The 23,381-nt window shown below is 34.8% G+C and overlaps 2 protein-coding genes across 9 annotated transcripts in view; both read right to left on the bottom strand.

Annotated features, from left to right (window-relative positions):
- Window positions 1-23,381, bottom strand: part of LOC124643337 (phosphatidylinositol 4-phosphate 5-kinase type-1 alpha-like) — an 80,261-nt gene that overhangs the window by 13,217 nt on the left and 43,663 nt on the right. For 2 of the 8 annotated variants that reach the window (XM_047182286.1, XM_047182284.1), the window contains exons 7-18: window positions 23,061-23,213; window positions 22,387-22,532; window positions 21,539-21,583; window positions 19,503-19,595; window positions 18,703-18,835; window positions 18,148-18,235; window positions 16,102-16,164; window positions 14,721-14,726; window positions 12,469-12,543; window positions 2,297-2,516; window positions 1,761-1,855; window positions 1,027-1,148 (exon numbers count right to left, since the gene is read on the bottom strand). In XM_047182286.1, coding sequence (XP_047038242.1) covers window positions 1,027-1,148; window positions 1,761-1,855; window positions 2,297-2,516; window positions 12,469-12,543; window positions 14,721-14,726; window positions 16,102-16,164; window positions 18,148-18,235; window positions 18,703-18,835; window positions 19,503-19,595; window positions 21,539-21,583; window positions 22,387-22,532; window positions 23,061-23,213 — 1,239 coding nt within the window. Of the gene's footprint in view, window positions 1-1,026; window positions 1,149-1,760; window positions 1,856-2,296; window positions 2,517-7,457; window positions 11,610-12,468; window positions 12,544-14,720; window positions 14,727-16,101; window positions 16,165-18,147; window positions 18,236-18,702; window positions 18,836-19,502; window positions 19,596-21,538; window positions 21,584-22,386; window positions 22,533-23,060; window positions 23,214-23,381 lie in introns of those variants that run through there. The other 6 variants (XM_047182279.1, XM_047182283.1, XM_047182285.1 and 3 more) reach the window with 5 other exon arrangements.
- Window positions 4,140-6,388, bottom strand: LOC124643339. The gene has a single exon (XM_047182287.1). The coding sequence runs from the start codon at window positions 6,262-6,264 to the stop codon at window positions 4,672-4,674; it is 1,593 nt and encodes a 530-aa protein (XP_047038243.1). The 5' UTR covers window positions 6,265-6,388; the 3' UTR covers window positions 4,140-4,671.

The following is a 23,381-nucleotide window of genomic DNA, read 5'->3' as shown; positions in this document are numbered from 1 at the left end:
TCGGCGACATCGCGTACGGATGGTACTGACATGTTTTTTGTTACGGCCCACGACACAAAAAACGTTTACCACCTTATACTTTGCATATTTATTTAGTTTTTGCTTTAAGACTACCCAATCTTATTGTTATAATATCACATTTAAAAAAAATTACAAAAATTACCGTTTTACCGGTTTACCGGTAAAAATATTTTTATTACCGAATTTTTACCGGTAATTTTTGTTTTACCGAAATTGCATGCCCTAATGAGTACCTACTGTCGACAAGATAGGGCGCCGAAGACTTACGAAACGAGCAGTGCCAAGCAAGGTTCAATTTTCTATAAAGTTATAGCTAAACCGAATAACACTATGTATATAAACTTATTTGATTAGTCTATTTTTTTTCATTATTTATGGAAGAATCGTAGAAGCTGGTATCATTATTTACGTCAACGCGCAGTGTAAAATGACACCTACACGCACACATGCATAACAATTTTGTCTCTGCTTCTTTGTTGGGATTGTATGGTGACACTCCATCTAGACATATATATAATCAAAGAGTCATATACGAATAATCTAATAATCTGGAACAGACAAGTCCGAATTTTCAGCCGTTCATTTTAACCTTCTTCAAAAAGCTGTAGCGTGTAAAATGCTTGTAAGTGTGGGTAGTTAGTAAATTCCTTTACCATACACGTGATTATTACATACACTTACCATTTTCAATGTGTATTAGTCAAAACTACTATGTAATTTGAGGAAGACGGATAAAGTATTTAATAAAACATAAAAAACATAAGCAAAAAATTACATCTTTAAAAGTGTGATAAGTGACAAAATAAAAAGAAAAAATTAAGCTGTAACATATCTGTAATAAAAAATCCGTCTTCCCTATTATAAAACCAATTAACCCAACTTTTGACTCACTAAATGAATCGATCAACTCATTAAACGAATCAATCAACCCATATACCGAATCAATCAAGCCATATACTGAATCAATCAGCCCCTATACTGAATCAATCAGCTCATAAAACTTACCACTTCACTGGTAAGACAGTTGATGGTGGTTGGTGGGAGGGCTCGCGCGGGCGGCGGCGGGGGCCGGGGGGAGCGCCGCCCGTCGCACGGCGTCGCGCCGCGAGCTGGAGTTATTGGGTAGCCTGGAAATTATTATGTATTTGAAGATAAATTGAGTACTTAGGCAGTCGCTTCTTGTAAAGCAATGGTACTCAGCTGAATCCGGTTGGACTGGAAGCCGACCCCGAACATAGTTTGGGAAAAAGGCTCGGAGGGTGATGATGAAGATAAATTGAGTAATTCGATGAATAAACAAAACTTTATGTATCTATGTATTTGTATTATTATAAGGTTTAAATAAAATAGTCGTATGTTGTCTGGTGGTTGTTGTAAGCGAAATTATCGAGGTTGTACTAATATTAAGTGTTAGAGGTAATTACAAATTGAAAGTTATTTCAATAAACTTTAACCTACTGCAAATCGAGGTTTTAATACTTTTAGGGTATGATACACTGAGATATGCTCGTCACCAAGTACCCATGATAAAGGGGGCATATATCGACCAGACCAACACCTATCCGTCCGGTAGGCTATTGCTCCACAAGTTTTACAGTTTCTTCTATTGTATCTTAATTCGCGGATTACTCGTATTGCAGGATGTAGTATTTCGGCATATTAGTTCTTCCACTATTGCGTGCCTTTTATTTTATTAATTATGTGCCTAGAATCCTAGATTATGAAACTGAAAACCTTACCTTGCTCACTACTACTGGATTCAGTGAAGCTAGGCGTGCCCTCCGTCCAAGTTGGAGTAGAACCTTCCACAGACGCGGGCGGCGTCCAGCATACACTGGGAAAATATAGTTTTGTTGTTAGACTGTAGGTTAATTTTTATATTTAAGTAACTAAATGGCAAAGTGGCCGCCGCACGATCATTAGATTAAGCTTGTTAAGCGAGGTCGCCCCATGGCTGGGTGGTCATCTTGTAAGTTATAAAGCTTTTGTAAGTCCTGGCTGTTATTTGAACATCTTTAGCGCCGTCGTTCCGGGTAGTCAGCAGCCAGGAAGTCTGACAACCTGTATTATTTACGGTCATCAGGTTGCCCGGGTAACTGGGTCGAAGAAGTCAGATAGGCCATCGCTCCATGTAAAATACAGAAACTCAGCAACATCCATCATTACAATGGAACCGCAAACGAATGTACGCAACGACGCATGTAGCCAGTACCTTCCCCGACCACCTAAACATCTGTACACATAAGAAAATGAAAATAAAGAAGAAAAGTGTTACCTGGCCTCATTACTACGCGCGCTGCTCAACGCAGCAGGCGTCAGTGCGAGCGAAGACGCCGACGAAGTAGTCATTACACTGGCCGCACTGGACGCCCCACGACGTCTCCCGGACGCACTCGAAGACGTAGTTGACGAAGAGTTGGTGCGACTGGTTCGAGGAGGTGGGGCTTCTTCGAAGGGGGGCGGAGGCGTTGAGCAACACGACAGCGGAGCACCGCCTGAGGTTTAACTAGCGTTACTACTTTGGCTAGCTGAGGATGTGAGCTGGTTTGGGTTTTGATAATGGTGGGTAATATGGAGGTATGACAAATGAACAGAAGACTGACTCAAAAGAATCATCACAGCGCTTTCACACTAGTTCATTTTCTGAAAGGATTTTAGGAGTCGATAACTACCATTTCAATTGATGATACATGAATCCGCGTGACTGGTTTTTAGTCGCCCGGATTTTGTAGTGCGTGAAAAACGCGCGGAAAATCCGCTAGTGTGACAGCGATAGGTATATAAAACAAATTGTAAGCCTACATAATTTGATAAATGGTCTTATCTTGCCGTTCATTTGTTACTTCATCTATGAAAAGGGATAAAAGGCATAGAGATTATGGAATGAACATGAATTGCAGTAAGGTAGCAAATTTTTTATCAACAGAAACTCAATTCAAAATAAATACTGCAGTAATGATTCCATGGTAATAGTAAAGTAAAATAAAGGTTGTATTTTCAAGCAGTGTAGATACTGGCATTAGGTATAGTCCGTGTAAAATGCACATAACCGAATTTTTAAGTACGTCGTGCACCGTAAATACGGTAGTGGGGGCAACATTTCAACTTAGACGAACTATACATTTCTAGATTTAATTTACAAGGACCAAGAATGTATAAGTATACTATAAAATTTTGCCAATTTTCTAACATATTTTATTTGGCGTAAGAGATTTCTAGGTCTAAGAATGTATACTATAACATTTCGTAAATTCTCTAACAGATTTTATATATTTATCTTGGCGTAAGTGATTTCTAGGTCTTTGTAAAGTAAATCTGACTGCATTTTCTATACTAGCTATATGTGAAAAAAAAAAATGAAACTATCTTAGCGTGTAAATGTGGGATTTAATAATGAATATAGCCAGTAACTATGCCTTGATGTTTTATTCCACGAAAGCGTCTGAGCTACATAAGTGTGTGTGAATGTATGTATATACACTATGTCTTTGTATGACTCGGCGACTCGACCACTACTGAGCGCTAACGAGCTTACGCATACAACGACAATGTGCATGTACAGTCAACTTCAGGTCAGTGGTAACAGTTTTATAGGAAAATCGTACTTATTACTATTGAGTTAAGGTGCAGGACAGTTACCACTGATGTGCAGTCTACCGTACACTTACACACACAAGTATGGGTCATCCGCTTTTGTGTAATGAAACATATTTAAAAGAACAAAAGCATTGATGTAAGCTGAGGTATATTCTGTCAAGTAACGAAACTTTAAAAAGTGAGAATATCTTTAGTCTAGATATTATTTAAAGCTTCGTCCAGCTTCCAGTGTTGCTATTCTCCGTAGCAAAAAAAAAAAACTTTCCATAGCTCATACGATCCCAAATACTACCATTTGTATAGTATAAAATCGACAATTAATAATATTAAAGTAATATAATATTATTTTATTAAAGTAAAAAATATAAAGAACACTTAAGAAAGTAAATTAAGGACACTTAAGTTTATTTGGACGACATTTTGGTAACGCAGTAATAATCTCTAACATAACTTGTATAACATACTTGATTTACTTTAAAACAAAATATTTCTTCTTCTACATAGATGCATATATTTATTATATTAAATGGAAAATTATAGATACGGGATCTACATGAGTCAAAAATACAGTTGGGCAAAAATGTGGTCATTTCTACGACTTTTCGCTCCTTTTGAAAAACTAATCTTATGCCAATTCACAATGCTAAGGATGAGCTCGAAACTGAACACATTCTTAGAAAACTGCACCTAAATACTGATGGTTGATGTAGCAACTAAATACTTATACGCAAAATGTGTTAGTCTAAAAGGATGCACTCATACATACATGACATGATAGGAAGGGAAATATAATAAAATTTGAAAATCCAACGACCGAGCATAACGTGAAACTCATTAATAGAAAAAATGGCAGTCAGTACGATTCACAACACAATCTAAAACGTTTAACATGCTTAACTAAATGTATTTTTAATGGCTTTGAGCCTATAGGAAATATCTTTATAATTATCAATCCATTTTTCGAAATTATTGTCTCATAATTTTGAAATTCTCAATCTCTTTTTAGACCATCTGAATCCAATTTCTTTTTTCGCTTCTCCTCAAATTTAACTTCTACAATATTTCTTCAATGTCTTTTCTCATCTTAATTAACACTTTCTTTCTATCAGATTTCCTCTTAAAACTGCTTTTCTTTTTCCTCGGTATTTTATTCGGAGTTTTCGTCAAAGGTGTCACTGAAAATTGCTTTATCTTCTCGTGAACATTTCCACTTATTGATTTCGAAACGACTGGATTAACAACAGTTGTGGTTAATGAGAAATTCTTCTTGTCAATTGATGTTAAACTGCCGTGGGTATATTCTATTGGTTCAAATATTTTCTTGGTTTCTTTAACCAATCTTTGCTTATCTGTCTGTTTGTCCGATTGCTTGCTTTCTTGTGACGATGATATAGAACTTCTTCTTGAACTATCAGAGTCAGTCTGGGCTCTGATAATATGCTTTTGGAACAAATCTATCTTAGCTTTTGCCTTTTTCTGGCATACCACTTCGTCTTTTGTCATTCCTTGCATGTATGTTCTTATTTCGACTTTTGGTTTTGGTTTCTTATCTTGGGAACGGTTTTTGTCTCTTTTAGATTGATTGAAGTTTAATTTCTTTGATATGCCTGATATTATTCCTTGTTTTGAGCCGTTCTTTTCGGCTTTTACTTCTGTTTCTGGTTTCTGAACTTGCTCTACCTTCATCTGTTCTGCAGGTGCTACTTTCTTCAAAGATCGGGCCGCAAATATCAGATCTGATGATTTAACGTTATGAACGCTAACTTTTTCTGTTGAAGAGCCTAAATCAGTTGGTGTTTTCCCAGTCAATTTATCCCCAATCGTTGTTACGACTTCTTTGACAAACTGTGAAGGACTTTTCGACTGTTTTGCTCTAACTTCTTCAACGGGATCGCGAATTTCATGAACAACAATCCTTTCTTCGCTACTTGATTCAGTGAGAGAAGTGTCATCATAATCTCCAGAGTCCAAATGCTCTATCAAAACTTTATCAATGTTAAACTTAGCCATCATCGAAGTTTGAGCAATCAAATCTTTACCAAGATGAGATCTCTCTGTGATACTATCAGCTTCTTCTACGAAGTCTAAGAAAGAGTTGGATGCAACTAATTTCGTGATCTTAACTGAACTGTTGGATACGGACGGTGGGATGCGACATGCAGTGGGTTCTTTAAACTTAAAGTCATGCCCATAGAAGCAGAAATCATCATCGCTGCTCGTGATAGGTGTCTGCGGAGGAATATCATTCACAGAGATGTTTAGATTCGGATAATCACCTTTCGTGTCGATGCTAGACGCTTGAGAGGTCGCACCTCCCCGCTTAGCTTTGGGGGAGCCTCTCGGAGGGACCGGTGGGGGCACTCTCTGCTTTTGGGAGCCTTTCAAGACGGCGGGGAAGGCCATGTCGGGCTCCGAGGACGCGGTAGTCGTCTTAGCCGACGACGTGGTGACCTTAGCGGCCGTAGACACAGGTGAGGTCACTGATATCGGCGTTATATGCGCTGTCACATCCGATAAAGAAACTGGCGATCGACAAAAACGCTCAAAGTTTTGTATAGGTTTATTAAATACAATATCAATTAAAATACACAATAATAATAATAAAATGTATAAACGGAAAATTTGGCACATTCGAAAAAATAACATTATAATAACAATAGAAAAACGTTAAAAGATTTGTGTTTCAGTGGAAGCGTAGTTACAGTTAGACGGTTTACGTAATGTTATATATCCAAAATGGCGTGTTTAAATTTATATTTTTTAGATGGAGCTTGACCGTTTAAATAACGTATTTTTTATTGGTGCATCAAGTTTATATTAGATAATATTAAAAATAAATTACAGCATGCAGATTTAGGGAGATAAAAATAAAAGCCAAGATTGATGGTATACCCAATAAGAAAAAGTTCCAATAAAGGCCACAGCAGCATGAAAAAAGGAGAGATAACATGACCATAAGTTTCTTTATATATATCTTTTTATTACAATTTACGAAGCAAAAAGCGTAGCAAGGTATTCACAATATACCAATCTTTGTGTTGTGTGTGAATATAATTTGCATAAGTGCCGATTAAATATATTTTTTAATAATTTTTTGTGTTAAATCCGATCACTTGACAAAGCAAAAGCAACATTGACTGATGATGAACAAAATAATTTTGTAACCAATGATAAAGCAACAAATATTTTGGAACTACTTTTAGCCAATTGATTAATTTAATGAATAATTGAATTAAGCATTTAATGGGAACTGAATTTTTTAATTAATTATTTTTTTAATGTAACTTTTAAAAGTGTAATCCTTGCTACACTTTTTGTTTAATACTTTAATCATAGTTTACTTATTAACGGCAACATTATAGTATATTCTTTAAAATATATCAAAAATATATTATGTTTTTATGAAAAAAATATTTTTTTCATTTTTTTTTTCGTTTGAATCCTAAAAAACTGTCACATAATAAAACACAAAACGACATTCAGTCTCACCTGCTTTGACGCTAGCGACACCACTCGATCCAGCTCCTATCCGTTAGATAGCGTGAAAATATTACGTTGTATTTGTGAGCAAAATATAGGAAAGGCAATTTTAATAATTTCGAAACAACATGGTTTGAGTAAACAATTCATTCAATATTTTTTGTGGCGATATATTTTTGTCATTTTGTTGAAAAACCTTTTAGTAATAATTTAAAAACCCAACAGAAAATTTATATTATTTACTCATAAAGGTGTAGTTTCGTCATTAAAATTAAATACATATTGATCCAGTAATGAAATTAATCCATCCCTAAATTATTTTTTTCCAGATTTGAAGATAAAAAATAAAACGAAAAACGTTCCAGCCAACAAAACCTCACATTTATTTCCATAATATATACATACAATTTTGGTCGAACTGCTCAAGCGCATTACAAATACACTTACACTCTACTACACAAGTATAACTTTTACTTACACTGGTTTTGCTCAAATTTACGACAGAACTTTTGTTCTTGACCGTACTTAGAACATAATATATTTTTGGTAAACTCTTAAAAAAAAATGAACAAAAATTTTTTTTAAACTTTTTACCAAAACAATATAATATGTAGTACAATCAAAAACAAAAGTTTTGTGTATATTTAAGTTCCGTATAAAAGAAAAATATATTTATTAAGCATTAACTGCTTGTATGTCGCTAATTTTAAAACATAGAAAATCAATTGTGTTATTCTGGACCTATCGTATTTTATGTAGTATATTTTTTATTCTGTTATACGAAACTTAATATATGTAAGTTTATCTTACATTCATTCATAATCTCAATAATATTGTGAAAGGTGTCTAAATAAATTCTACGGAATATTTTAAAAATTGCTATTTAATATTAAAATAATGGTAAATAAAAAATAATGGGTTGTATACAGTGAAAAAATATAATTTAAGAACGAATTAAACTTGTGACATGATCAATACTTTTTAAGAGGAATGTTACTAATTAAATATTTTTTTTCTTTCTAATTGTTCGGTAAGTAAGGTACTCAGTAGATTGGGAGTATTCCTAGTGTTATGATTCTAAAAAAATTGGAAGACATGTAATAAATATTACCAATTAAAAACATGAAAAAAAAAACAGAAATTGTTTGAAAAATCAGTATTATAAGGCGAAAAACTAATAAAATGTATTTGTTGGCATTGCTATTCGTTAATCGAAAGCTCAGCATAAATTAAAAAAAAAACTGAATAATAATTTAAATCCTAAACCAAATCAATCAATATATACATAATAAAAATACAGACACCACAATTAAACTATCGTAAATCAATAAAAATAATATTTTCCTAATAAATAATAATAATATAATCAATTCATACAAACTTTCATTGACAGACTGCACCACAGTTTCTTTCTATCATTTCATAATTCATGACATTGATGTGAAAAAAAAATACCATTACTTGGAAAAGTCAATTCTCCGAAAAAAAAAATCAAATAATACATCTTTACACTTTTGACTGCAACTGTACCAAAAATATTAATATACTTTCGTTAATATTTGGTATACAGTATTTAAGTCGCAGTAACATTTTTCATATTTTATTGTATTCGGAACAAAATAAATAATCACTAGGGACCAATTTTTCAATCGCCAGATAACTTCTATCTGAAGAAAACGTTTGTCGTTTTGACAGTATAGAAATGTCAAACCGCCATATTTATTCCTCAGATAGTAGTGAACTGATGATTGAATAATCGACCCTTAAAAGTGCAGTCTTGAATAAAATTCATTTACTTCAAAATGTTGACAGTAATTCTTGTATTTTTCTGTCAGAAACTTGATAACTGAACCTGCTTTGATCTCACAAAAGAACCCAAACGTACATACATCGATTCTAAATAAAATACTGCATAATATATTACATCTTGTAAAATTAAACATAACATTGGAAAGTGTAGGTAACAAAGAATACTAGGGCCCAATTTCACTGAAAACATAAAAGTCAGTTTTCTTAAAACAGCTGTTTACGAGCTGTTGATTTGCATCCGAGTAATATTTTTTCGAAAAATTCGTCAGTTTCACCTAGCCGTATTTAAACTCGGCGCGTGTGTTACTGGCCTTAAAACTGCACTTTGGTCTCACACAAATGCAAACACAAAGCATACGCAACGGTCATTCATAAAATTGGGTTAATAATTCTGAAATAATATGAAATTACAATGACAAAAAAGCAGCGATTATTAGATATTTCCCGTCTACCGTAATTCCAATCGACTATTTACGTATTCTATGTCAACCACCTGAAATATTGCACTGATGCAAATCAACGCCTTGTATTGGTACCGAATGTTTTGTGCAGTTCATCCTCCGAGCCTTTTCCCAAGTTGACAGCTGTCAATTTTCAAAGAGAAAATAGCGTTTTATGTACTGAATGATATAACTGTCAATTGTACAAAAAACAGACCATACTATGTAGTTATTGTTTTCATGGTCAAGTTTCAAAGTGAACAGTTGTTTTAAGAAAAACGGACGTATAATGTTGTCACGTGAAAATTGGTGTAATTCGACTATCTTTTATTTTGGTGTAGTCTTACTTCAATATACAATCGAACTATCCGTGGTTTTGAGATAAGAGATTGGAAATTGACATCATTTATATGAAGCTAATATTCAAATTCTATCTCTATTCGCAAAATGGATGGATCGAATTTGGGAACAGCCGTTAGTCGATTTTATTTGTCGATAATAATAAGTCTAAATAGTAGCTCAGTGCTTTGATAAAGTGTATTATAATGAAATAAGTTCTATATCATGTTAATACATAGTTAGAATAGAACTATAAATTGTGTAATATTTTTTTTTTTACTTGGACTAGTATAAGCATTTAAGCATAAATAGGGATTTCAACATATCGATATACATATTTTTATCGATATAATAATGACAAGCCTTTTCCATATTTAAACATTTTTTTAAACATTGACATTATTAAAATAGTTATTGTCAATATTTATTACTCAAGTTTTTAAGGCGTTTTATCGATACTTTGATTACGTTTTTGTTTCTAGTTATATAAGCCAAGTTTATATGAATATAATAGTCACATGTAAGCATAATAATTAAGCTAGATACGTTCTAAGCTAATATGTCTTTTAACAGAACTATTACAATACGGAAATATCGATACCAATACACTTCACTACAATTATCGACTAACATTCTTAATATCGATTCAAAACTCGCCTAACAGTAACTTAAAGACAGTCAATCTATCGATAATTTTCAAAATATACACTAAAAATTTATCGACATATCGATAACCGAATCAATAGATTATTGACGTCAGGTCAGCAAAACTATCGATTTTTATGTGTAACCGAAAATTCGAAACTTATTTCGCTCAATCTGCCGGCGGTACTACTATTATGGTACTTCCGCTATCCTTTCCAGAGTAAATTTCTGCTTTTTCTATGCTTCTGACATATACTACCTCTTTGATAAAAAGTTCTGACTTCGAATCCCTTATATGTTCGTCGCCGTTAAGTTGGACTACAGAAACGTGTTCTGAAATTTGAAGATTCTTATCCTTCATGACTGGAGATTCAGGTTTTATATAAACCGTTTGGGTAGATCTTACTTTACGAAATCTCATGTCTTTAGGCAGAGTAGCAGTTTCTCTGGCTTCTAAACTGGGTGTAGCACTTCTTCGGTAACTAGAATTTAAGCTTTTAGGTAACGTATTTGAATTCTCAGCTTTCATAGAGCTGTCGGCTTTCACTAGACCTATATCGGCGAAGAATTTCTTGAATTTTTCTACGAAGGTCGGTGATTTAGCTCTGTTTAGGCTGTGGGACAGTCTTTCATTCGAATCATCTTTGGAGCTTACTTCGTCAATTCTTGCTGGAATATTCGAAGTGCTTTTGTGTTTCTCTAGAATGTTCGATCGTCTCTTCCATTTATTTTCATCGTCTTCATCATCTATGAAGGGTATATCTTGTAGGTTATTCTCATTTCTCGTATCTACGGCTGCATCTTTCTTCGTTGGAGCATTAGTGTGAGCCTCTACGTATATTTGGGGGACACTGGTACTCGTATTATCTGTTTGTATACCACTGTCAGCTAAGCTCCCATTTATATGGGAACTACCGGCTCCCGTGCTTAGAACTTTCGTCAGCTGATCAGATAGTGATTCCATTCTATCTTGAATCGATGTTCTGTACACATTATTCCCGTATGAAGTGCCTGGGTCTCTAGGCAAGTTTGAGGTATCAAACTCAATTCGTCTAGGGAAGGGTCCTAATCGATCCCTGTCGATTTTCAACCTGTCAGATAGGACTGACGGGTACTCGGTAGGGGGTTGGATGCTAGGATGCCTCTGATTCCACGTAGAGATAGTGGTGTCAGTAAAATCGCTCATACTCGATCTTATAGAAGACCTTGGCGATAGACGTGACTGCCTCAAGAGGTCAGGGTTGTAATCTTTAATCGGTCTGCCGATGTAGATACGTCCTGGATAAAAAACTTCATGTCAATGCTTTTTTTGAGTAAATTTCTAACCTCGGACGTTTCGTTTATTTTTGGTACATTTCAGTTTATTTCGGTCCCCCGTCGGCAAACCATGCTTTGAACATTTTGAGCACCAACACCGTTAGCACAAAAAACACATCACAATTTTTCGTCTGTACAACGTAAAAACGCGGTTTCAATAAAAAATAATCTACAAATATAAGGTAAAACGCAATAAGGACGGTCCACAAACAACGACAATTTGGATAACAAACACCGGAAGGGAAAAGGGGTGGGGGGGTAAAATAAACTGAAATGTATAATAATATAATAGGTACCAACATAATTCGCATTCAATGTTAGGATAAGTTGGGGTTAAACTACTTTCAAAAAAATAAAATCTATGGTTAATAGTAAAACTAAAATTAGTTTAGAAAAAAAACATCGAGCATTCCCATGAAGCGAGTTGACGTTTGAAAAACCATCTGCTAAGGCCTTTCCCAACTATGTTGGGGTCGGCTTCCAGTCTAACCAAATGCAGCTGAGTACCAGTGCTTTACAAGAAGCGACTGCCTGTCTGACCTCCTCAACCCAGTTACCCGGGCAACTATTTTACATTACATTTAACTATTTTATGTTACAGCCTTTTTATCGTCCCACTGCTGGGCACAGGCCTCCTCTCACACGGAGAAGGATTGAGCATTAATTGAAATTAAAAAATTACAATACATTTATTTCCATACCTTTATCTATTAAAATTACCAAACTACAAAAAAAAGCCCCAAAAAAAAACGTCAACTCGCTTCAACCAGAAAAAAAATACCACCATATAAACGGCTAAACAATTTATAAGTAAGTTTACCTGGCGTTTCAATCTCTTCCTGCGGTCTAGCCGGCTTGGCGATGCTCTTTCTCTTTGACGGCGAGTGTTTCAGTGCTGGGGAAACAATTAGAAAACAATTAGGCTTATTAACTTGACGGATTGTATACGTGGAATATTATTGTGGTTATACTTATTTATTTATTTGATCCTTAGCATAAGTTTGTACAATGGCGGAATTAACGCGTTAGGCGTTCTCCCAGTCTACCATTGGGTGGTGGAGAAATAACGGTGGTAATATATAGAAAATCTATTGTGTCCATATGTATTGTAAAAATTCAGTGTACAATTTTAAAATTGTAAATGGTTCTTAGGCAATGTTCATCAACAACAGAAATGTCAGTTTTTTCATAAAACAATTGTTTACTTTGAATTCATAAAAAAACGGTTGTTTTAAGAAAAACGGACGTTTACGTTGTCAGTGAACCAATGCCTCTGTAATTTATTTTGGCACTAAATGTCCCGTGCAAGATTCATATGCGTCCATGAATTGAAGTGAATATATTTGGACTCAATATTGCACATGGACGTTTTGAAATATGAAAAAATTATACACCACAATAATATTCCAAATAACTTATAAAACTCCAAATCAAAATAAAAACATCAGCTCACTAATTGAAAAGCTTTTTGTTTAAAAAAAAAAAAAATAAACAACAGCGTGATCGCTTTAGTTTCGCAAAATAATTCATAAAATGTTCTCAAAAAGCATTCTAATACAGTGAAGAATTTTGTGAGAATATCTTTTGTTAGAAAGAGTTACAACATCTGAAAAAACAATTTGAAATAATTAAGAAAAAAAAAATATTTTGAAAAAAAAAATGCTTAAAAACGTTTTCCACATCAGATGTCACAACTCCAAAAAAGAAGAGAAAAAAAAAAACAAAATATACAAAGAAAAACCGAGAATTTTCGAAAACCACAAAAACAAAACGATTGCGATACCATTTCGCATCATTCATGAAAACAGACCAAAACAATAGAAAAATAAAACTGCAAAAAGACATGTAAAATAAAAAAGTTGAGAAAAATTAAAAAACAGACCATAGAAACGTGCTTTATGGCCGACACTAATATGGCGAAGCGAATCATAGATCATTTTTACAGTCAAACCATAATCAACATTGTATATTTGCAGAATTCTATAAGCTATCCATCCGCTGTTTTCCGATTAGAGATTGAAATTTGATATCTATTATACCTAATGTTATAAACATGAAACATTATTTTCTTTGTTTGTTTGCTTCCAAGCAAGGCTCCAAGACTATAGAACCTATTTGAAAAAATCCGTCACTGTTACTCTATGTTCCCGAGTATATAGGCTATATTTTTATATCGAGTACCGGAAGAAATTCCTTCGGGCCGCGGCTGAAACCGCGGGAAAACATAGTCATTTTTTTACATGGAGCTTATGTCAAAATTGAATCTTTAATCGCAAATCAACAGATAGACAGCTTAAAGAAATCCACCGTACATTGGAATATAACCTAAAATCAATTAACAACCTTCTGACTTAATCCATCACTATACAGTAATATCAATTGATTTTAGCCTCTATCCCAATACGCACAAAGTCGACAGTAATTTGACAGTAAAAAACGTTCTACACTTCACCATAATGCGTCGGCTTTCAGACGTAAAAACTCGATAGAAACCACAGAAAAGGGTCTAACTACAGTCAGGGGTTATGAATGAATGTGAGCTCGGTAGAGGGAGCCACTGGCGATGCCTGGGACTACTGTACAGGTACCACAACACATTTGCGGGGTAGTTGTTGTAAATATAATAAATTAGTATGTAATAAACTTTGCCTCTAATATGAGTTTAAAGGAATAATATCTGTCGATACTCGTAATTATTATTATGGCAAATTTTAGTTCCGTTAGTGACCGCTAGAGGAACTGTATAAAGTACAAAAAAATGCCGTAGTCGGTATCGAGTATCGATAAATACTATTATTTTTAACTCATGGCAGCTGTGCTTTTCCAAAATCCTTTTTTTTTTATTTAGGAACGATAGTTTTTGTGGGATACCTTGATAAAACTCAGTAATCTCCTGAAACAATTTTTTTTCTTTGTCCAAAAATCATATTTACAACAACACCACGCACTCAAAAAATATGGACACAATCCAAAAACATCGTTATCGAAGGGTCATGAAATGGGAAACGGGGTCAACAGGGTCACAAGGTCACGTCATCATGCTTCGGGACCCCCAAAACAAGTGGGACTTACTCAGACCTCCACGGACCCGCACGTGAATCCGAAAACGGACAATTGTCGGGAAAGAAAATGGAAAAAAACACAGATATTATTTTCGGCTGGCAACATTATTCAAGGGCGTGCATGATCTCCATTAAATCATCATGCTATTGCAATCCAATCATATTTTTAAAATAAAAAATATATAATATTAAAATAATAGGGTAAAGTGTCTAAATACATGCCTGATTATATTTGCTTCGAACGAAAATTAATCGAAATAAAAACGAAATTATAATTTAGTTTTAAATAAAAACCACGTTATTCAGCTAATTTCCTACTAAATAGAGGTTTAGGTGTTGGTGTTTTATGCCCAAATTGCTAGAACAAATTACCTAACTATTCATAAAAATACATCACTACATAAAAAATATACCTAAATAATTTAAGCTTTCCTTCAATTCCAATACAAAAACTAGATACAAAAACCAATTTACATAATTAAGACTGATGTGTTGTCTAGTACACATTTTAGTCACCAATTATTTAAACCATGCTTTGATCTACAAAAACACACATTGAATCTACTTATGTCATATTTTCTAATTCAATTTTTGGCTAAAAAGACTCTGTCTCTTTAGATTTTCTTGTCAAGTCTGTTAAGCAAGAAAATCTTTTGAATATAACATTTGGCACTAGACCTAATTTTTGGCATAAAGTACTGGCTCAGTCATTTAACAACTACATAAGTTATATTTCCCCATAAATATTCAGTGCCGGATTGACCACGTAGCAAGAATAAGAACTTAGTAACGTAGGTGTGGGCTCCAGTATTTAAGGCCTAAAAAGGCCTTGCAAGTAGACTCTACGACGGAAAATAACCAATTTTACCAGATGGTGAACGACGAGCTTGCCTAAAAGTAACATATCCACTTTAGTCTCTTTAGTAATAAGTTACAATACAGGCGACTCATAAGAACCAAGAACCTATAGTCTGCATGTAGAGCTTATAGAGACCCAAAAACTATCGCACTAAATGGGCCTACGAGAGTTTGTAATTAGACCCTACAGGGGCCCGTAATTAGGGCCTACAAGGACCTGCCAATGGAGCACACAGGCACCTGTAGTAAGACCTACAAAAGTCCGCAAGTAGAGCCTACAAGGGCTCGCAAATAAGGCCTACAGAAGCTCATAAGGAGACCTGCTAGAGGTATCTGCCGTAGCCGAACTGCGGTAGTTTAGTGTCGACAATTTGTACCAAGTTAATTGATTTTACGCCAAATCCGGCACTGCAAACTACAATACTCCTCAAAAGGCCCCCCTTTCTCACACCAACACCGACCCCCCCAACACATTGAAACACACAGTATAACACTATACAGTAAACACAATACATATGTAAGCCCTACGGTACCTATATAGGAGGTGACTAGAGTTCTGAACTTGCGGTGATTCCCCTTGATCTCTGGTAGGTCCACTGATAGCAATATTAAATGTCATGTTATTATTTTAGTTACGGACGGACGCAGTGTGGGGGATTTGGTCTTGTGTTTTTATACTATACATAGAATTTAGTATAAGCTACTAAGAGAAAAAAATACAATTTTATTAAAATTTTACAATAAATTGCAAAATTGCACGCGAAGAAAAATCATATTTGCTATGTTTTAGTTTATATATTGTCATTTATTTTGTGAATGTTGGTTAACCTATAATTGGCAACTGTGTAAGTCCTAGTAATAACAAAAACTGTATTTTAAGCCTTTTCTACACAGAAGCTGTTGGTAAAGCAATAATAACAATATATATATTTTTTTAATACAAAATGAGAATCCCTTTCGGAAATCGGTTTATTTATCTCATTGGTGTAAAAAATACAGGGAAAATTAATTCATGTCAAAAAGTGATTATGTATTTCATTTAGATAACTACAAAAACATCTATTTCATGCATGCAGTCAATATTTTTTTCCTGTTTTGGACTGATAAGTTTATGTGATAAAATAATTCAATTTAATTGAATCAGTATCTACCGTTCTAGTGGTACCTGATACCATCATATTTTTTTTTTTTCAATATTGACAATATTTCAAGGGATAGTTATTAAGAAAAGTATGTAAATTTTGTTTGTATGTACGTTTAAAAAGACAAGACCAACTCCCTAAAAGCGAATTCAAGGCTGCGTCGCAGAAAAACAGAAGAATTTTGAAAAGGGGATTAATTTTTACTCTGTTTTTAAAAACACATGTTTTTGTAATAATTTTAGTAATTATGTTAACATACTTTCAAGACTCCTTAGACAAGTTGCATTATATTTGACTACGCCAAAGATGTTCAAATGACAAACGGTGGCTTCTTATTTAACGTGCCTTCCGAAACACAGAAGAACTCGTCATGACAATATGGTCACTCATACACGGATTACTTTTTAACGACGTCAATATATAATCATCAAATGACCCCTCCCGCTTTGGGTTAGCAGCGGTGAGGGAGTGTCAGACTCTTACTGACTATAAACCGTCGTGTTCCGTCGTAGGCCTTTTATGTGCCAGGGCCGCGTTAACTCCTTCGAACAGTCCCGCAGCCCCGGCAGGCGTCATAAACGGATCAACCGCGTCAAGCGTTGTTTATCTTTCTGCTTTCTGACAAAGTATTTTCGTGCCACGTTATATCTCATCATCTGCCTAAAATTAGGAGTCTCAAAAGTATGTTAATTCTAACCGCCCCATATTATGGATTAGGCAACATACAGACGTTAAACACAATGTTAGCATTTAACTATATATAAGATCGAAACTAATATAAAAATTGGAACACGAATCATTAGTATAGAAAAATAAAACAAACAACATTTCTGTACAGTCGACGAAAAAAGGTTTTGACGAAAGTTCATCATCAAATAATCTCTTGCCGAGATAGAGTACAGGAATCCAACTCATGATAATAAATACATAGAAAACAATATGTTATAGATACTCGTGTCCAAATTTTTATGGTAGCTTTGGATCTAAAAAGGATCTTTTTCATTAAAATGGTTAGATTGAAGATGAGTGGGCGATCAATATTTCGTTTTTATGAAGTAACATTTTTTGACTATAATATCTGTTGAATACTATACAATAGAAAAAGCATTTAAAGTTTTTTATTATTACATTTATTGATCGAATTACCAACGATTACTAAAATTCTTATCTTAAATATTAAATTGTTTACGCCCACTAATCTCCAAAAAAACCTAAAAAACATATAATCTAAAACATTAGGACTGTCTATTCGGTAAAATTCTAAAAGACAATAGCATGAAATTGAGCTTAACTAATGACAGGAATTTAAAAGAAGACAAATACTTGAAATTATTTAGACTGGTAACCCTAAATTGTAGATGGCAACATTGAAATACCATAGAGATATATTTTTGATTATAAAAAAGGTTTTAATGTAAAGCAAAGAGTAATACTCACACGAAGGTATTTTCTTAAAGACAGTTTTAGCCATGAAATCTAAAAATCTCTGCGCGTAGAAACTCGGTCTGTGTACGGAAACTGTGTCCTAAAATTATTAAAGAAACAATTTATTTTCAGAAACATACATATGTAGATACACTCATTATGGCGACGGCAACGCCATCTAGAATTTAAAAAATGACCTAAATCACAGTATAGTGCTTTTTTTGTAGGCTATCTAAGAAACCCCAAGTGATTTCTTTATCATATGCCCAGCCTTACTCCCAATGAAGGCGGTACTTCCAATGAAGTGGAGTCGGCCTCCAGTGTGGCCTCCAGTGTGGTCTGAAGGTTGTCAGACATTCTGGCTTTCGTCTCAGATGTTTAAATGCAACCCACAAATTAAACGCGCCTTTCAAAACACAGAAGAACTCATTATGACATAGATGGTCACCCATCCACAAACGATCGGAGCCAAGGGTTGCTTGGCCCTATGATCGATCCCCCTTTGCTATTTCTTAGTTAAATGCCTACTCAAATGGACTATATAGAAGAACCTGTAGTCATGCTTACCCCATCATGTATCATGCTCTTCCAGGTATGCTCGAGTTTCTTCCGCAGCCGATACGACTGCAGGATGTCGATGATACCAAGAAACAGGAGGAGTCGCTCGCCGCGGGCGTTCCGTGCCGGAATACCGCCAGGACTGGAAGTCACAACGTGCTGTTATGTTTTTGATCTATCATAATTATTTTATCATGTACCACTTAATCTGCTTGCCCTTATCCCAATTTATATAACATATTTATCCCATTTTTTTTTTTCTGTATCCGACTTGATCTCACAAATATCGCCTTTGGTGAATACAGTCCGCTTGAAAACTAGCTGAACAAATCCGTCTCGTCAATTATAGCTTACCAGAGTAGAGAGTGAGTTATCTACTATGGGCCTTACTACAAAAACTTTAAACCCTGTTTTACACTTGTCTAATAAAATTTTGGCTGCAAAATGAACCATATGTCAACGTCATAATTTGACATTTTTTTAGACAAGGCATAAACTGACGTTTAAAAGTTTTTGTGGTAAGACGGTATAAGTTTAGGATGTTGAGTAAATTTTGGAGTTTGTGATGTTAAGATGGCTACTAAGTTTCCCTCGATGACAGGATTTAAAGACTTTTTAACTTCTGAATCGCGGACAAAAATTTTGCGTAATTTACAACAATTTCGAATATTCAATTTAATCCATACTTCGGCTGACACTGTGTAAAGTCAGTTTGCCAACTATTCAGGGTCAGATTCCAGTATAATCAGCATAACAGACCTTCTAGCTTCTAACTACCCTCATTCCTTCTATAACAAGTCTCTACTCACGGCACATCCTCTTCCTCATCAATAGGCTCGCTCTCGGCCTGGATGCTCTCCATCGCGGTAGAGTGCGCTACCAGCCGCTGTCGATTTATCGACCTGCAACGAACCGTTATGTTGGTATACTGGCTGGAGTGGGTGTTTGTTTTGCACAAGTGGGGGTGAGGATGGTGGGTGAGTTTGAGTCAGGGAACAAATTGGAGTAAATACAAGGATAGAAAAATGTAGGCTATGACAGTCTCAAATAATGTAGGTTTTTACTGGGAAAAGGAATTTTGCAAAATTGTTTCAAGAGACCCAGAGATTGTCCCCTACGAAGTCAGTTCTTCATAACATTTGTATTAGACATCGAACACTAAATCGGATCATACATTCAGAATGCAATTCAAAATGCAATCAAAATGCAGACTGAGATTCAAAATTATAGTTTTAAAATGAAGATTTGGCACAAAGGCTAGAAGGCCATGCCATTACAAAATTTAAAAAAAAATATAGTTCGGAAGAAATAACAAGATTTTTAGGATATAGGATTAGGATAAGTAATTTAAAAGACTTTCAAATCCTGTAGAAGGGGAAAATGGCAAAAAGGCGGAATCCCACACATTATGGCGTCGTTAAATTTAATAGTTAAAAGGATGGGGATATAGGAACTTGTGCATACAAACAATTTCATTTGGATGTTAAGATTTGTTGTAATGAATTAGGGCTTTTAAAATATTAATGAAATACAATATTTCGGCCATGGAATTAGCACGTAGAACATAAAGGACATGTAGGGATTAATTAATTAGAAAACATAATTAAGTCATAACCGAAATACTGCCTTCCAACATTCCCATACAAACCTTGAATGAACGATTGAACGAATGAATCCAATCAGTAATTCAGTAACATGTAGTAGATGCATGCTTTTAAATTTCATACACATTCACTTTTTTGAGGCCCCATAGCGACAAATAAAATTTACACTACTCATGTGGATAAATCCATGTGGAAAAAGCAACTTTTTAAAAATTAAATTACTATATTCCATAGGACGAGAGATACCGATAAAGGTTTTGATTAGCGTCTCGTGGGAACTATTCCGAGCATCTGGATAAAAAGTAGCCAATAACCTTTTTTATTAATCACAGAAGAACGAGGAACTTCTTCCCATACTTAGTCTGGCTTACCAACAATTAAAGAATTCAAATCGGTTCGTTATTTTCGGAGCCTTAGGGGTACAAACAAAAAAAAAATCCCCTTTTATTATATTAGTATCTATAAAATATAGTTTTACTACATTAAATCACTATGGAACCTCAACAAACCATGTTAGAACATGCATAATAATTACCAATAAATAGATACACAGTTAAATAGAGAGATAGTTCTGTCATCTGTTATTACGAGTTAAAATGCCTAACTATTAGATCACGAGACGTAGAGTGGTGAATTGATTATCAGTATACAGTTATTTGATTCAACGTTTGATTAAAATTAAATATCATTTTTAACCGACTTCCCAAAAGGGGGTGGTTCTCATACAGGATTTTTTTGTACATACCAATGTTCAACTGGTCATCTAAACGAGTTATAGACGTATGATCGAATGGCGTTATTTCGTCAAAGGACTGGCCTTTTCATTGAACGGCAATTTTAACCAGCTGGCTGCGACATAGCTAATCCATTATTTAAGGTAGTTGCTTCCTTTCTTTTATTTCATAGCAAAAAGACACAAGACAACAATATTTTGAACCCCATTTTTAAATTCTCAAGCACTGTACAATTTTTGAAAGTCAGACGACCATTTTGAAACATTTACCCTTTTTTGAGTAGGTACTTTATAATGTAATTCATTGCTACATGCATCTCATACAGAGAAATTACAAGCCCACAAGCATAACCCAAATCACTAAACCCAACCACAAACAATCAATAAAATAACCACCGACAATCAACCACCACAGATAAAAAATACCAAAAAAATACACAAATAAAAATGATTTTTTAGAAAATTAATAAAATTAACATTCAAAAAACACATAAAAACGGAATATTACTGTGTCCTCTTGACTTGCGCGGTGAAATCCTCCTTGCCTTCGGATCTGAAATATTGTTTTTTAAAAGAAATAAAATACCGCCACCGATATTGAAGAAAAATGTGCGAAAATTTTGTACAAATAAGGTTGGTGTAGTGCTAAAAAAAGATTTGTTTGCTGTTTGAAAATAAGTTGCAAATATAAATTATAGAAAATCCTAAAATTAAATATTGGTCGGAGTAAAATGATTGCTATACTTCTATACATCTTTTATGTCTCGAAAGCGGGAGATCCATCCTTGTGTGTGCATGTACATGCACATTGTCTTTGTATGTCTCGGAAACAATTGAACCCTCCCGAATTAACGCATAAAAAGACAATATGTATGTGCAATTGCACACACAGACATTGGTTGTAACAGATGTGCCGCCGGGTACATACACCATTTGACACTAATCTAAAGATAAACCACCTTGATATGACTATTTATTCAAAAACAGTATAAAAATAAGATGTGGATAAAAATCAATATAAAAAATGCAGAAATAGTGATTACTTAATCAATTTAATCATTATTTTAATCAGTAGTTTATTTGTTTGGAACGTATTTGTCTAAAAAGTCCTATCAAGATTATTTATCTTTAGTTAAGTACCTATTCAAATGGAGTATACAAAAGTATTCTTTTAAAGGGTTAATCTGACCCTCTTTAACCTCACAGGAATTTTTGTATCACCCTATAAAATCTTTGATATATTAATTAAATCAAATTAATGCTCAATCCTTCTCCGGGTGAGAGGAGGCCTATGCCCAGCAGTGGGACGTTAAAAAGGCCTTAACGTATATAAAATAAATACTCTTAACAACATACCTCGTCCTATTAAGACCCTTCCTAGGTTCGCCCTCAGCATCATCACCGTCGCTCTGTCCTGAATCTGTGCGTTTCCTGGCTTCCGTCTTCTCGCGTTGAGCCTCGTCAAGATTGTGGATGCCGACTAGGAGGGAGTAGTCCATGATCTGTAAGGGTGATTGGAAGATGATTTTATTGTGTAGCTAGATTTCGAAAGCGGTTTTAATTAAGGGTGCTACATCGTCCAGCCGGATAAAAAGTAGCCCATAGCTTTCCTCGATCAATGGGCTATCTTAAACTGAAATATTTCTTCGAATCGGACCTTGTTCCTGAGCTAAGCGCTTTCAGGCATTTTAACCACCGGTTGCACCTGCACTCGGATTTATAGTAGCCTATGTTACTCGTTATATCAGTAGCCCGTGAAAGTCACGTAAAAATCGGTACAGCCGTTTCCGAGATTCGTTAAATCAAACAAACGCCGAAATATCAAAATAATTTCCTATGGCAACTTCCTGAACCCAAGCTGCTTTATGAAAGTTTCTAAAGACCAACACCGGCTTTTCAACTAGCTATCGAACCTCACTAACAAACACTGCTATACACGGTGATAAACGCTTATACCTTCTCTATACGAGAAGACACTTACACCCTGCACTAAGACCATTAAAACGCAGAAGAAAATATAAAGTACATACCTTAAAACTCTCAAGCACCCGACAGTCTCGCTGCATGGTCTTTATCAGCGCGTTGTAGGTATCAGCTTCTAGGAACAGACCCTCGGGATGATGCTCCATGAAATCCAGGTCTTTGTAGGTAGGCGATGTCTTTTGACGTTCTCCTTTATTCGCCTGGGAAATAGGAAAAAAGTATGTATGTGGTAATTATTATATTGCTGTAGTCATTTGTTGCCTGAGGAAGGAAAGTTGAGCGGAGGTACCACCAAAGCCGACAGATCAGGCGTACGGGTTATTTGACAAATCTGTCGAGCATTTTATGTTTTTAAAAAAATGGGCGGG

This window comes from Helicoverpa zea, chromosome 27, assembly GCF_022581195.2.
Source record: "Helicoverpa zea isolate HzStark_Cry1AcR chromosome 27, ilHelZeax1.1, whole genome shotgun sequence".
In the NCBI taxonomy this organism is placed as follows: Eukaryota; Metazoa; Arthropoda; class Insecta; order Lepidoptera; family Noctuidae; genus Helicoverpa; species Helicoverpa zea.
The sequence above is the reverse complement of the archived record's forward strand: the minus strand, read 5'-3'. Positions and strand labels throughout refer to the sequence as shown.

Coding starts and splice junctions, on each gene's coding strand:
- LOC124643339 (XM_047182287.1), bottom strand. CDS start 6,264: ATGTTATTTTTTCGAATGTGCCAAATTTTCCGTTTATACATTTTATTA.